Raw genomic sequence first — 16,496 nt, forward strand, 5'->3', positions numbered from 1 at the left:
TTAGAGGGACCTAGTAGAGCTGTGCAGGCAGAGGGGGCTGCGCACTGGAAAGCTCACCAAAGAACAGCTGATTGCCCAGCCGGAGGAGGAGGATCACTCAGAGGAGCTGATCCCTGTCCCTGAAGGAAGAAGCCCAGCAGATGCAGCACGGGCACCGGTGCCTGTCCCAGCTGGAAGGGGTCAGACTGCTGCCGAGGGCCTTCCGAGGCTATGGATAGGGGAGGGACTGGAAGGAGCCCGGTGAGCACCGGGGGCACCGTGACCCACACGGCTAGCAGGGGATCCTCACGGCGGAGCTCCCCATCGCTGGAACTGAGGCACCTACCCAGTATTCAGAGAAAACATGAAGAACATTCCCACTTTGTCACACCAGGTCAATACTCCCCACTCTGTCACAGAGGGATCTGCAATCTGCTCCTTGTTACATACAGCGGCTATGGCCGTGGGGCTCTGGGTGAGGTGCCAGCTGCCCTGGGCCAGGAGAAGCCTGGCATTGCCCCTGCATTACACCCCCTGCGTCTCTCTCTGTAACACATGAATGTTACCCGGACACAGCCAGCCCGAGAACCCGGCCTGCCATTGCTGACCTTTCTGCACCTCCCGCAGGGAGCTGCTGACAACAGTCCACCACTTCTGTGCCTCCCGCTCATCTTCGAAGTGAAACACCATCGGGTTGTCTGAGCTGCTAAGGACCGTCAGCTCGTGGCACGAGGTGTTCTTCACCGAGTACGAGATGTCTTTGAGGTTATACTCAGCAATGCTCTGGGGACAGACCAAGGAGAGGGTCATGAGGCCACCCTGAGGCATGAGCAAGGCAACATGCCTTCCCCCTCCCCACCACATACACACTGCTCTCTGGCCCACATCTTTGGCCAGGGCTCCAGTAACCTGGGACATTCCAGAGACCCTCTTACCAGGTGTTAAGGGCTGATGCTGTACTACGTGCTTAAGAAAACTGCTGCAAGTGAAGTTAAGCAAGTGCCTAAGTCTGCAGGATCACGGCCAACAGCAGCTCCATCCCGAGAAGCTTCCATGCTGAGCGTACACGAGGACGTGCTACTAAAATACTGGCAGTGCACAGCTCACACGTTACCAAAACAGAAGTGTTCTGCAATCCTCCGCCTGTCCTGCACCACCTCAGCCCAAGGTCTCTCACAGGAGCGTATTTCAGCAAGACGCAGCTGGCTCCATCACCACACAGTGAGGGCACCACCCACTGCCACTTCTATTTGCTACCCTCTGGGCACAACAAAACCACAACAGGCATCTAAAAAGAGTGAGACCTAGAAATGCCCTGTGCAGTGGCTCTTAGAGGAGACCTCTCCCCCAATCCCGAGGCCCCTCTGTAACAGGGTGGCCTTCCCCTATAAGGGCCACAAGGCCTGGGGCTGGCCAGCCCTGTCCAGTTAGCCCCACCTGTGCCATAATTTAGTTGCCTCCCAGGACTAATTGGGGTCAGGTGACAGCCTGAAACACCCGGGCCTCATAACAGGGCCCAGAGAACTCAGTTTGGAGGAGGAGGAAGCCTGGGGGCAAGCTGAGTGGCTGTGGAAGGTCCTGAGGGAAGGGCTGGAAGAAGGAGGAGACTCTGGGAAGCAGCCTGGGAGTCAGCCTTCTACCCCAGAGCAGAGAGACTTCAAGGTAGTCCAGAGCGGAGTCTGGAGGTGGGTGGGAAGAAGCCCAGGCAGGGCAGAAGAACCTTTGCTTGTCTGGACTTGTATTACTTTGGAAGGGAGCTGGAACTTCAAGTGACTGAGCCACGTGAATCTCCCAGACAGACAGAAAACCCTGGTGAGGAGAAATTGAGGTTTGCAGTGCCATGTTCTGCCAGCAGGGGGTGCTACAATTAAGGCCAAAGCAGACTGCAAAGAGTGCCACAGGGATCTCATTACAGTGGGTGACAACAGAGCAGATGAAATTCAGTGTTGATAAATGCAAACATGAGAAAGCACAAACCCAACTCTACATACAAAATGATGGGGTCTAATTTAGCTGTTCCCACTCAGGAAAAAGATCTGAGAGTCAGTGTGGCTAGTTCTCTGAAAACATCCACTCAATGTCTAGTGGCAGACAAAATAAGCGAACAGAAAGTTAGGAACCATTAGGAAAGGGATAGATAATAAGACAGAAAATACCATAATGCTGCTATATAAATCCATGGTATGCTCACACCTTGGACACTGTGTGCAGGTCTGGTTGCCCCATCTCAAAAAAGATATATTAGAATTCGAAAAAGTGCAGAGAAGCGTAACAAAAATGACAGGGGGATGGAATGGCTTCCGTCTGAGGAGAGATTAAAAAGGCTGGTGCCGTCCAGCTGGGGAACAGACGGCCCAGGAGAGAAGTGACAGAGGTCTATACAATCATGCCTGGGGTGGAGAAAAAGTGTGATTTACCCCTTCACCCAACAAAAGAGCCAGGGGTCACTCAGTTAAATTAACAGGCAGCAGGTTGAAAACAAAAGCAAGTACCCCTTCACACAACACAGTCATCCTGCGGAATTGCTTGGCTGGGGATGGCTTGAAGGCCAAAACTACAACTGGGTTCAAAAAAGAACTGGGTAAGTTCCTGGAGGATAGGTTCATCAATGGCTATTAGCCCCATGCTCTGGCTGTCTCTCAACCTCTGACCGCCAGAACCTGGAACTGGATGACGGAATGGATCACTCAAATTGCCCCGGTTACTGTTGGAAGACAGGATACTGGGCTAGATGGACCATTGGTCTGATCCAGTATGGCCATTCTTTGGTTCTAGCCACACCTATGACAGCGTCTCCTGTTTGTCAGACTGTCCATGTCCAGTCATCCTCTCTTCTGTCTAACCTGAGACTGAACTCCAGGGGGCAGGGACCTCACGTCTATGGCCTCTGACGGCCCATGCACAGCCATGGCCCAATATAAATAACTTGTCTGGAAAGTCTCACTAGTCTAGCCTTACTTCAGGTTAAAGCTACCTTTGGTGAAAGCCAGGCAGCTCTGGAGAGCTGGCTGTCCCTGCTGCCTCTCTCAGAAAGGGGAGAGGAGCTCCGCAGGGCCTCACTGCTTTCCAGATCTACCAACAGGCCATGCATTGCCTCTCACAGTTCAACCAGGGGCAAGACAACAGGAGGGCAGTGCAGGCACCTGGCTGCGTTAGGTTTTAATGCTGCATGTAAAAATGGGGGAGGCGAAGGAGGTTCAAGGGACATTGTCTGTCTTTTCTTGTTTTAAGTTTCACTTTCTGTATTAAACACCCCCTACCCCAACAGTTACTAGAGTTGAACATTTGAATGTATTCCTCCCCGCAGCAATCCACGAAGCAGGGGTTTTCTGTTTCTTCTCAGTTGGGCCCATGAAATTAGACCCAGGCCATTTCACTTTCTGGCTCTTGCATGCAAGCCCAATGCTGGAGCCTCAGCCACCATGGATGCAGGTGGGGGAGATTAAAAGGAGGAGTGACCTGGGTATTAGCTACTGTACTTGGTGATGAAGTGAGCTGTAGCTCACGAAAGCTCATGCTCAAATAAATTGGTTAGTCTCTAAGGTGCCACAAGTCCTCCTTTTCTTTTTGCGAATACAGACTAACACGGCTGTTACTCTGAAACCTGTACATATCTATTCAGGGGACACCATCACAGGGCCTAATAACATCAGCCACACTATCAGAGGCTCGTTCACCTGCACATCCACCAATGTGATATATGCCATCATGTGCCAGCAATGCCCCTCTGCCATGTACATTGGTCAAACTGGACAGTCTCTACGTAAAAGAATAAATGGACACAAATCAGATGTCAAGAATTGTAACATTCATAAACCAGTCGGAGAACACTTCAATCTCTCTGGTCACGCGATCACAGACATGAAGGTCGCTATCTTAAAACAAAAAAACTTCAAATCCAGACTCCAGCGAGAAACTGCTGAATTGGAATTCATTTGCAAATTGGATACTATTAATTTAGGCTTAAATAGAGACTTGGAGTGGCTAAGTCATTATGCAAGGTAGCCTGTTTCCTCTTGTTTTTTCCTACCCCCCCCCCCCAGATGTTCTGGTTTAACTTGGATTTTAACTTGAAGAGTGGTCAGTTTGGATGAGCTATTACCAGCAGGAGAGTGAGTTTCTGTGTGTATGGGGGTGGGGGGATGTGAGAACCTGGATTTATGCAGGAAATAGCCCAGCTTGATTGTCATGCACATTGTGTAAAGAGTTGTCACTTTGGATGGGCTATCACCAGCAGGAGAGTGAATTTGTGTGGGGGGGTGGAGGGTGAGAAAACCTGGATTTGTGCTGGAAATCACTTTAGATAAGCTATTACCAGCAGGACAGTGGGGTGGGAATAGGTATTGTTTCATATTCTCTGTGTATATATAAAGCCTGCTGCAGTTTCCACGATATGCATCTGAGGAAGTGAGCTGTAGCTCACGAAAGCTTATGCTCTAATAAATTGGTTAGTCTCTAAGGTGCCACAAGTCCTCCTTTTCTTTGTACTTGGTGAGTAACTGGAAGCTGTATCGTGCCTGAGCCAATGAGAAGCCAGAGAGAGCAATCAATGACAGCCACACGCACAGCACTTGGCAGCAGGATCCTTACAGTGAAGCCATCACACAGAAGAGTGGGCAGGAAGGAGACCTCCTCTGAGGAGCGTGAGAATTCACACCCCATGCAGTATGACTAAGGGGACTGTCAGGATGAGCACATGGCTGTCCTTCCTCATCCAGCCTCCTGGCTGCTTTTGTTACACCTGCTCCTAGAGCTGCCTCAAAGAGGAGACTAAGCGCTGGGGGGCAGGAAGCTCGTCTGTCCATTTGCTGCATTAAGGACCCAGCGCACCTCTGGGTGCTGTAAAAGGCAGGGAGTCCTGAGATCATTTCTATCTGCCTCTTAAGCAAAGTCTGTTGTGACGGCTGTAAAACCTGGCAAAGGCCCAAGATAGGGATCCTCCCAAGAGGCGATGGGCAGGTCTCCAACCTAGCAGGTGCTCTGAGCAGGACAGAGGTCAGATATGGGAGAGGAAAGGGCCTGTGGTTGGAGGGAGTGGCTTGAACTGGCTGTGAGAGGAGAGGTGTCAGAGTAGCGGCCGTGTTCGTCAGTATTCGCAAAAAGAACAGGAGGACTTGTGGCACCTTAGAGACTAACCCATTTATCTGAGCGTGAGCGTTCGTGGGCGACAGCCCGCTTCCTCGGAGAGAAGAGAGGAGAGAAGCCCTGCTGAGTTGGCCGGGCGGCCGGTAAGATCTGGGAGCGGTGAGCTACCCTTCCAAACCATGTCCGGTCTGAGCGTTACCCGGTGGTTCCACAGCCTGGCTGTGCTTGTGGTGGAAGACGGGCTTCCATGAAGTGCCCTCACATGTCTTTACATTCACTCCCAGTCCCACCAGCAGAGGAGAAAGCCGTTCGCCACCTGCTTGCAGCACTGGAGCTAGGTTCATTGCCCTGCAGCCTGACCCGGCAGTGTCACCAGCCTGATGTGTTGCACAAGCCAGGAAAACCTGTTTTTTAAAAGGGCAGATGACCGAAGTGCCATTGTGGGGCGGGCGCTGAGCTACACTGACTCAGCCTGTGCATTTCAGCTTAGAAAGGGGGGCACTGTTAAGCCTAAGATGCTACAAAGGAGGGTTTTTAGTGCACTCCCCTGCTCGTCCTGTAAATAACAGTCCAGTAGCAGCCTTACAGCCCGAGGGAAATACCCCCAGCCAGGGTTCTGCTGACGCAAACCCACCCACCCACCCTGGAGGTCAGCTGTGCCAAGAGATGGGGTAGGGAAGGGGATTCACTTAAGAAGGCTCTTTTTTGAAATCCAACCCCAGACAGAAGCGAACTTGTCCAGAGTCCCCAGGTAAGCGATCAGAGGGGGAGACCGAGCCAGCGGAAGTACAAAATGAAACTTGTCTCCTTTCCATTCACCCCCACTGGAAATACTGCAACACCCTCTACTAGGGGATGTCCCTTGCCCTCTATAATCCAGCACACACACGAGCCAGGCATGCAGCAGAGAGCAGGCTCCTGTCTCATGGAAGGTAAGGGGCTGCACAGACACAGCTAAGCTACCAACGCAGCACAGACAGCAGCGAGCAGGGAAGGTGACATGACCTCAGCTTGCCCGGCCTAGGGAACATTTCCAGTGAAAGCTGAGAGGCCCTGGCCTTTTCCAGATCACACTTCCTGTAGCAGCCTCCACACACTCAGCAGTGTCCAGAGAGCCCCCCACACACCAATGGAAATGGAGAGCTTAGAGAGTGGGAGGGACTTGGAGGCAGATGAGCATCAGGCAGATGAGACAGCATAAAGGAAAGCACCCCTCAACTGAGAATCCCAGGGGCACTCTGCCCCTTTTCGGGCACCCCTCCATGGCACTAGCCCTGTGCACATCCACCAGAGGGAGCACTAGTGCAGACAGGGCACAAGCGTTTTTACCTGCTCTGCCCGCATTAGCGCTCAACATGACAATACTAGTGGGGCGGGGGCGATTTCCTATCGAACAGCAGTGCGCACGAGGCGAGCGGGGCAGGAGCCCCAGTCTGGAGCAGAGCAGTGCAGGGGAGGCAGGTGGCTAACTCGTTCCAGGCAAGCAGGGCGGGAAGACAGAGCTCTGGGAACAGGAGGAAGCTGTTTGATTGTATTTGGAGACAGGAGGTCAGGGAAGCGGAGAGAAGAGGTGAGGGGAGAGTGGACAGGATGCCCTGGCAGAGGCTGGAGGAGAGGTGGTCCTGCTCCCAGGCTCCAGCATCCTGGACCACCTGGAGTTGAGGGTGGGGGATTTAGGAAGAACGAGAGGGAATCCCAAAGCCCCCTTTACTGCTGGACCCAGCTCTTTCGCAGCTGACGTCCCATGGGAATGCCAGTGTGGATGTGCACGCACCAGCATGAGGGGCATATCTGCCCCCAGACTTGGGGCTTCGGCAGCAGTGAGGCAATCACCCTGAACGGGGATCTCCTCAGGAGCCACGGTTAGGGTGGATGCCCCGGCGTGTCCCAGTGACAGACAGACTGTCACGGGAGTGTTATGTGTCTCATTGTGGCACCTAGAGCCCTAGTCATGGACCAGAGCCCACTGCACTAGGCACTGTACAAACAGACCAAAGAGAGAGTCCCTGGCCCAAAGAGTTATAACCTAAGGATAAGATGAGACATTAGGTGGATACAGACAGACAGACTGACGGACGAGGAGGAAGAAACAACAAGAGTTATGCGTTGATCAGCATAAGCTGTGCTCTCAGCACATCATGCCCCACCTGTCAAGTATTTTGTAGGCATCAGGACAAAGGAGAGCATTAAGGATGTGGAGGAGGAAATGAGGTAGCTTTACAGATGTTTACAAGAAGCTCCTCCCCAGAGTGAAGGGCAGCACAGGAGAAAGCAGGAAGGGGCTTGTTTGAAAATTCAACAAGCGGGTGATGGAGGCTGGAATCCTGAGCTGACTGGAGGCAGGACTCAACCTTTCAGTACTGACTGAGAGGTGACAGGTAGTATGGGGACAGTCAAAAGGCCCTGAAAATGTAAACAAATAGCGTATGGTTGATGAGCTAGAGAAGGAGGAGCCAGTGTAAACATGCAGGTGGGTGGTGACACGGTCAGAGCTCCGGGCTGGGACAACGATCCTGGCAGCAGCATTTTGAGTGGACAGGAGCAGGGCAAGACCTCATGTGTGACAGACAGAGAGAAGGCGGCAGTGAGAGAGGACATGGTGAGAGCCTGGGTAAAAGTTTAGCTGTGTGGATGGAGAGGAAAGGCTGGATCTTAGAGACATGATGCAGAAATGTTGTGCATGATCTGTACAGTCTGGACGCGAGGCTCTAGAGAGAGGTCTGAGTTGAAGATGACACCCAGGTTACGGGCCTGCATGACAGGCAGAATGGTAGTGTTGTCCACAGTCATCAAGGAAGGAGGTAGCAGGGAGGGTTTGGGGAAGGGTGGAGATTAAGAGCTTAGTTTTAGCCAAGTTGAGCTCGAGCTGCCAGCTAGATAGCCAATGTAATAAGATGAGGCCCTGAAAAATAAACCCTTGGTATCAGAGGCCCGGTATGAGACCTAAGGCCTGAGCTAAAGTAATGGTCAAGACTTTGCTGACATAAAGCGAAGTTCAGCTCTGAGCCAGAGGCAGGCCCTGCTCACAGACGCTGGCAAGGAAAGGGCTGATGTTGCATAAGGATATGCTGTTGCATAAACCTATATCTAAAGTGCATTGGATACCAGAGCCATACACAAATGGTACAAGAACATTCTTATACCATCCACATAGATAACAAGGACAGGGGCAAAAGGCTATGATGATGGATAGGGTTGTTTTGTTCTAACCAACGTGTACAAGGTGAGAGGCGGCACCTTACTGCGTAGAAGGGTGGTGCATTGTTACGTAAAGGGGTTGCACCTCAATATGTCAGGAGTGTTATGTAACTTGTTTGTACCTGTGTATAAGAATACATCCCTGGGTCCGGCCTAGGGGGCAGTGGAGTGTCCCACCCCTGACTGAGCTGTGTCCATTACAGGGACACATATTCGTAGTACGTCCTGTAGAGTCTATAGGGAACTATTACTGTGTTTCGTTGGACAATAAACCGGGCCAGGTGCCTTCGTACCTTACCAGAGTCTGTGGTCTTTGGGGGTTCTCTCGGGGTCTGCTGTGCCAGCCTTCTGCACAGAGCTGGGGCAGCACACAGAGGGAACACACACGCAGCCGACTGTTATCATCAGTTGGGGGGAGGGATAGCTCAGTGGTTTGAGCTTTGGCCTGCTAAACCCAGGGTTGTGAGTTCAATCCTTGAGGAGGCCATTTAGGGATATGAGGCAAAAATTGGGGATTGGTTCTGCTTTGAGCAAGGGGTTGGACTAGATAACCTCCTGAGGTCCCTTCCAACCCTGATATTCTATGATCATCGAACAAGAGCAGAGCACCACACCGGTAGCTACTGACAACATCCATGAGAAGAGGTCACAGAGACAGGCCAAGATTTCAGTTTGGATAGAGGGAAACAGGTTTGGGGCAGAGAGGTAGATGTCAGAGCGGGGAGGCTGATTTTGTGTTTGCAGATGAGGTTACCAGAGATAAGGAACAAGGGGGAGGCAAGATGGGGACCAAGGACAGAGCCCACTGGAACTTCCACAGAAAGCTGCAGGCGGATGAGGAGGATCCCCCAAAAAACACGCAGAGGGAGTGATTAGAGAAGCAGGAGAAGACAGTCATGGAAGCCAAGGGAGGACACGATTTCCAGAAGTGCACGGACAACTGAGCTGAAGGCGGCCAACAGGTCAAAGAGAGGAAATGACTGTTCTGAGCTTTAGCTAGGAAGAGGTCATGAGAGACTTTGGGAATGCTGTTTCAGTGGAGAGTAAGGGGCAGAAGAGAGAGGAAAGGGTTCAACTCGGGAAGCTCTTCAGACTGAAGTATCCAGAGCTGGCAGAGAAGGGGGAGGAGGAGGCAGTCAGTGCAGAGGGAGATGGAGTCAGGTGGCATCTCCACAGAAACCATGTGATGGCTGAAGCTGGGAAAGTTCAAGTCCAAGTCGGTGCTCCCAGAGGATAGGAAGAGCGAAGATGGAGCCTTCTGACAGCACGCAGCTATCAGCACTCAGAGCTGAATGAGTAAAGCCTCCATCAGAGAGTTAAAAGGAGAGGTTAGAAAGGTGAGTTACAGCAGGAGAGGTGAGTGCTGTGGACACTGGCCTCTTGGCTGAGGCATTCATGGAAGACAATGGCCAAGATCTTGGTCCGTATCTTTAATGTGCTCCATGGCCTGGGCCCAGCGTAGCTAAAAGAGCCTAACGTTCCGGGATGAAGACCACAGTCCACAGTCCACTCCTCTGGCACAATGGACTCTCTGCAATAAGGGTAAAACTTGCCTGTGCAGGAGACAGAACTTTCTCCGGGCCAGCCTGAGCCTGTGGCCTGAACTCCCCCACAACATACGGACCATCCTAAACCTCCCCACCTTCCACTTCAAGAGTCAGGCACATTTCTCCAACCGGCCTTTGCTGGCAGACACAGAGCAGTGAGTATGCTTAAACTACCAAAACAAAGCACCCCCCTGCACACACTTCTCCCCTGGAGAGAGGATGAGAGAACACACACCCCAGAACAGAGGCTGGTCGTGTCGTTTCATACAAGGCACTCAGACCCTACAGGCATGAGCACGGCATAAGAACGGACATAGAATACATGTCAGGCTGGGACCCAGAAGGATGTGAGGGGCAAGAGAGGGAAAGCTGACGTTCCTGTTTACCTAACAGAACTCTGCTTCTCCGATGCAAACGCAGCTCCTTCTCCTCACCAGCCTTGCCGTACACTGGGGGTGAGACAACCCTTCAGAATTCCCGTCCCACCAGACATCATCCTATACAACGGCCAGGAACTCAATCCCCTCAGTCAGAAATGCACACAAACCTCTGTTCTCACACACAGCAGAGACGAAGGACTTTATCACCTGAATTATTTTGCAGAACCCCTCAGGGCTGCCTCATCCTGAGTTACTGTACATGATACACAGCCATACACAGGTGGGGGGAATGTATTTCTAGCCCAGCCTTGAAGCAGAGAATGGCTGCTGCCCATGACGCTCACAGGGAAACCTGACAAGTGTTTGTAAAGATTGTGTGTAAACATGGACACTTGTGACCAGTGATGGGGGAACACCACTGGCCTCTGGAGGCCTCCCATCATCCCCAGAGCTGGGAGAGTGCAGAGCTGCCTTCCACACGGTCCCCAGTAGCTGCCTCGCCTGCCTTGGAGGAACCGAAGGCTGAGAAGAGAGTTCAGGCTCCAGGGTCTATTCAGTCCTTGGCTTTTCTGCTGACACTGCCAACAAGGGGGTCAGCGGGGGCCAGTCTAGGTGGGTCCCTGCTGGGGGCATCGGCTCCATGGGGCTAGTCCCACATGGGACCCCTAAGCAGCCACAGGATGGGAGATTTCAGTCATGAAATCCTCTTCTGGAAGCAGGGTCAGTAACCAGGTTCGGGCAGCACAGACCTGTGTAACTCCTGCCTCAAAAGCAGCTGAGCAAACGGGGCCCCTTCCTTCGGGGGGGTGGGACGAGTGGTGGGCCCTACCGGGGTGCAGAAACCCCAGTGCTGAGGCAGAGAGAGAGGGGCTGGGATGGAGGAGCAGGCGCTGACTGACCCTGGAGAGGAGGGGATAACTGTCCTCTTCAGACCCTTCCGGCCACAACCCCTGTAACCTCCAGTACCTGCCCTCTCCCCAACCCCTCAGTGCTTACCCCCTTCCTAGCTCCCTCACTATGTGTCCCCGCCCAGGCCCTCCGCTTCCTGCCTCAGTCTCCCCCCACCCCCTCTGTTCTTATTGCCCCCCAGCCTGCCTTGCCCCCACCCAGACCCCCACCCCTCAGGTCATACCCCTCCAGTTCTTACCCTCCTCACCCTGACTCCTTTGCCCCACCCCCTCAGGTCATACCCCACCAGCCCCCCAGGTTCTTACCCGCTCCTCACCCTGACTCCTTTGCCCCACCCCCTCAGGTCATACCCCACCCAGCCCCCCAGGTTCTTACCCCCCCTCCTCACCCTGACCCCTTTGCCCCACTCCCCTCAGGTCATACCCCACCCAGCCCCCCAGGTCCTTACCCCCCCTCCTCACCCTGACTCCTTTGCCCCACTCCCCTCAGGTCATACCCCACCAGCCCCCAGGTCCTTACCCCCCCTCACGCGGACCCCCTGGCCCCACTCCCTTCAGGTCATACCCCACCAGCCCCCCAGGTCCTTACCCCCTCCTCACCGGACCCCCTTGCCCCACCCCCCTCAGGTCATACCCCACCCAGCCCCCCAGGTCCTTACCCCCCCTCCTCACCCGGACCCCCTTGCCCCACCCCCCTCAGGTCATACCCCACCCAGCCCCCCAGGTCCTTACCCCCCTCACGCGGACCCCCTTGCCCCACTCCCCTCAGGTCATACCCCACCAGCCCCCCAGGTCCTTACCCCCTCCTCACCCGGACCCCCTTGCCCCACCCCCCTCAGGTCATACCCCACCCAGCCCCCCAGGTCCTTACCCCCCCTCACCCTGACCCCTTTGCCCCACCCCCCTCAGGTCATACCCCACCAGCCCCCCAGGTCCTTACCCCCCCTCCTCACCCTGACCCCTTTGCCCCACTCCCCTCAGGTCATACCCCACCAGCCCCCCAGGTCCTTACCCCCCCTCCTCACCCAGACCCCCTTGCCCCACTCCCCTCAGGTCATACCCCACCAGCCCCCCAGGTCCTTACCCCCTCCTCACCCGGACCCCCTTGCCCCACCCCCCTCAGGTCATACCCCACCCAGCCCCCCAGGTCCTTACCCCCTCCTCACCCGGACCCCCTTGCCCCACCCCCCTCAGGTCATACCCCACCCAGCCCCCCAGGTCCTTACCCCCCCTCACCCTGACCCCTTTGCCCCACCCCCCTCAGGTCATACCCCACCCAGCCCCCCAGGTCCTTACCCCCCCTCCTCACCCGGACCCCCTTGCCCCACTCCCCTCAGGTCATACCCCACCAGCCCCCCAGGTCCTTACCCCCCCTCCTCACCCTGACCCCTTTGCCCCACTCCCCTCAGGTCATACCCCACCAGCCCCCCAGGTCCTTACCCCCCCTCCTCACCCAGACCCCCTTGCCCCACTCCCCTCAGGTCATACCCCACCAGCCCCCCAGGTCCTTACCCCCCCTCCTCACCCAGACCCCCTTGCCCCACCCCCCTCAGGTCATACCCCACCCAGCCCCCCAGGTCCTTACCCCCCCTCACGCGGACCCCCTTGCCCCACTCCCCTCAGGTCATACCCCACCCAGCCCCCCAGGTCCTTACCCCCCCTCCTCACCCTGACCCCTTTGCCCCACCCCCCTCAGGTCATACCCCACCCAGCCCCCCAGGTCCTCACCCGGACCCCCTTGCCCCACCCCCCAGGCTCTTGCCCCCGCGAGCCCCCCGCCCGGCCCCCCGTACCACGCTCCGGCGGGCGTCCGTGTGGCGCAGGGCGAGGCGGAAGAGCGGCTCCCCGGCGGGCCCGGGCCGCACGCTGAGCTGCAGGCGGAGCAGCGCGTCCCCGGCGGCCGAGGCCCCGGCGGGCGGCGGCAGGAGGCCGAGCGGCCGCGCCGCCCAGACGCGCACGGACATGAGCACGGTGGGGGGCGGCGCGGGGCCGCTGGGGGGCCCGGGGGCCGGCGCGCCCGGCAGAGCCATCGCCGCCGAGCCGAACCGAGCCGAGCCGAGCGGCCGCCGCACTTCCGCGCCGGCCGGCTGGAAACACGCCCCGGCCGCAGCGTTCCGGGCCGCGCGGGACACGGGGCGCGGGTGGGGCAGCGGGGACGGGCACAGGCGGGCAGCGGGCGGATTGGGGCAGCGGGGACGGGCACAGGCGGGCAGCGGGCGGATTGGGGCAGTGGGGACGGGCACAGGCGGGCAGCGGGCGGGTTGGGGCAGTGGGTAGATTGGGGCAGTGGGGACGGGCACAGTCAGGCAGCGGGCGGGTTGGGGCAGTGGGCAGATTGGGGCAGTGGGGACGGGCACAGTCAGGCAGCGGGCGGGTTGGGGCAGCGGGCGGATTGGGGCAGTGGGGACGGGCACAGTCAGGCAGCGGGCGGGTTGGGGCAGTGGGGACGGGCACAGTCGGGCAGCGGGCGGGTTGGGGCAGTGGGCAGATTGGGGCAGTGGGGACGGGCACAGTCGGGCAGCGGGCGGGTTGGGGCAGTGGGGACGGGCACAGTCGGGCAGCGGGCGGGTTGGGGCAGTGGGGACGGGCACAGTCAGGCAGCGGGGACGGGTGGGGCAGCGGGGACGGGCACAGTCAGGCAGCGGGCGGGTTGGGGCAGTGGGGACAGGCAGCGGGCGGGTTGGGGCAGTGGGCAGATTGGGGCAGTGGGGACGGGCACAGGCAGGCAGCGGGCGGGTTGGGGCAGCGGGGACGGGCACAGTCGGGCAGCGGGCGGGTTGGGGCAGTGGGGACGGGCACAGTCAGGCAGCGGGCGGGTTGGGGCAGTGGGGACGGGCACAGTCAGGCAGCGGGCGGGTTGGGGCAGCGGGGACGGGCACAGTCGGGCAGTGGGCAGATTGGGGCAGTGGGGACGGGCACAGTCGGGCAGCGGGCGGGTTGGGGCAGTGGGGACAGGCAGCGGGCGGGTTGGGGCAGTGGGTAGATTGGGGCAGTGGGGACGGGCACAGGCAGGCAGCGGGCGGGTTGGGGCAGTGGGCAGATTGGGCTAGTGGGGACGGGCACAGGCAGGCAGCGGGCGGGTTGGGGCAGCGGGGACGGGCACAGTCAGGCAGCGGGCAGGTTGGGGCAGTGGGGACGGGCACAGTCGGGCAGCGGGCGGGTTGGGGCAGTGGGGACGGGCACAGTCGGGCAGCGGGGACGGGTGGGGCAGCGGGGACGGGCACAGTCAGGCAGCGGGCGGGTTGGGGCAGTGGGGACGGGGCAGCGGGCGGGTTGGGGCAGTGGGTAGATTGGGGCAGTGGGGACGGGCACAGGCAGGCAGCGGGCGGGTTGGGGCAGTGGGCAGATTGGGGCAGTGGGGACGGGCACAGGCAGGCAGCGGGCGGGTTGGGGCAGTGGGCAGATTGGGGCAGTGGGGACGGGCACAGTCGGGCAGCGGGCGGGTTGGGGCAGTGGGGACGGGCACAGTCGGGCAGCGGGCGGGTTGGGGCAGTGGGGACAGGCAGCGGGCGGGTTGGGGCAGTGGGTAGATTGGGGCAGTGGGGACGGGCACAGGCAGGCAGCGGGCGGGTTGGGGCAGTGGGCAGATTGGGGCAGTGGGGACGGGCACAGTCGGGCAGCGGGCGGGTTGGGGCAGTGGGGACAGGCAGCGGGCGGGTTGGGGCAGTGGGTAGATTGGGGCAGTGGGGACGGGCACAGGCAGGCAGCGGGCGGGTTGGGGCAGTGGGCAGATTGGGGCAGTGGGGACGGGCACAGTCGGGCAGCGGGCGGGTTGGGGCAGTGGGGACAGGCAGCGGGCGGGTTGGGGCAGTGGGTAGATTGGGGCAGTGGGGACGGGCACAGGCAGGCAGCGGGCGGGTTGGGGCAGTGGGGACGGGCACAGTCGGGCAGTGGGCGGGTTGGGGCAGTGGGCAGATTGGGGCAGTGGGGACAGGCACAGGCAGGCAGCGGGCGGGTTGGGGCAGTGGGCAGATTGGGGCAGTGGGGACGGGCACAGTCGGGCAGCGGGCGGGTTGGGGCAGTGGGCAGATTGGGGCAGTGGGGACGGGCACAGGCGGGCAGTGGGGACGGGCACAGGCGGGCAGCGGGCGGGTTGGGGCAGTGGGGACAGGCAGCGGGCAGGCAGTACAGGGGGCTATGGGCTTGTTGAACAGGCCACGGGCAGGTACATGCAGCGGGACGCGGCTGATGGAGAAGCCACCACACCCCTTGGTAAATTGGTCCAATAGTTAATTACTCTCACTGTTAAAAATGTATACCCTATTTCCGATCTGAATTTGTCTGTCTTCAACTTCCAGACATTGGATCGTGTTAGACCTTCCTCTGCTAGATCAAAGAGCCCATTATGGTCTAGTTATTACTTAGTCCTGCCTTGAGTGCAGGGGATTGGACTAGATGACCTACTGAGGTCCTTTCTAGTCCTACGCTTCTGTGATTCTATGGTTATTAAATATTTGTTCCCCTGCTAGGTACTTATAGACTGTGATCAAGCCACCCCTTAACCATCTCTTTTATGCTATAACAGATTGAGCTCCTTGAGTCAGTCTCTATAAGGCAGGTTTTCTAATCCTTTAATCATGTTCATGGCCCTTCTCTGAACACGCTTCAATTTTTCACCATCCTTCTTGAACTGTGGGCACTAGGCTTGGACACAGGACTCACACTGGTGCCAAGACAGAGGTAAAATAGCCTGTCTACTCCTACTCAAAATTCCCGTTTATGCATCCACGAATCATATAAGCCCTTTTGGCCAGAGCATCAGACTGGGAGCTTGTGTTCAGCTGATTGTCCACCATGACCCCCAACTCTTTTCCAGAGTCCCTGCTTCCCAGGATAGAATTCCTCATCCTGTGAGTATGGCTGTGACAGTCTGTATCCTTATGTTCACCCTTTTTACAAAGCTATAATAGATTTTGTACAAAGTATGTCTTATGAGGTACAATTTGGAAACTCATAATGTGCTGATCATTATTGTCCTGGTAAAATATGTGTGACAACGTTGTTTGTAAAGTGATAAGACTCTACTATATAACATTACTAAGACATATTCCAAATTTAGAAGAGCAGGCACAAACCAGTTCCTCAAAGACAAAAGGCAAACTGAGGCCTCAGCCAGGTGTCAACAAAATCAAAATGGACTGTCACCTGGTAAAGTGGCCATTCTTTGGCAAGAGAAAGGGTGTAAGTGAGAAATGTACATGTTGGCAGAGAAACAGCTGGAGGTTCCTGTCCCACAGACTGTCGTCTCCTGAACCTCAGCTGACTTTCAAAGAAACAGAGCTATAAGAAAGGGGAACGGCGGCGCCAAAATCTCTCTCCCTTCATTTCTACTCATGGCATCAACAACACCTGAAGGACAAGGAAATGAACACTGAACTGGGGGAGGGGTCCTGACTGAA

The 16,496-nt window shown here is 57.0% G+C and overlaps 1 protein-coding gene across 1 annotated transcript in view; it reads right to left on the reverse strand.

Annotated features, from left to right (window-relative positions):
- The window catches only part of SHARPIN (SHANK associated RH domain interactor), a 47,292-nt gene extending 34,129 nt beyond the window's left edge, over positions 1–13,163 (reverse strand). Inside the window, exons 1-2 of the mRNA XM_084619405.1 lie at positions 12,891–13,163; positions 588–762 (exon numbers count right to left, since the gene is read on the reverse strand). Coding sequence (XP_084475531.1) covers positions 588–762; positions 12,891–13,127 — 412 coding nt within the window. The 5' untranslated portion in view covers positions 13,128–13,163. The remainder of the gene's footprint in view (positions 1–587; positions 763–12,890) is intronic.
- Between the last annotated feature and the right edge of the window lie 3,333 nt (positions 13,164–16,496).

Source organism: Lepidochelys olivacea (assembly GCF_965140295.1).
Source record: "Lepidochelys olivacea isolate rLepOli2 genome assembly, chromosome: 2".
Taxonomy (NCBI): domain Eukaryota; kingdom Metazoa; phylum Chordata; order Testudines; family Cheloniidae; genus Lepidochelys; species Lepidochelys olivacea.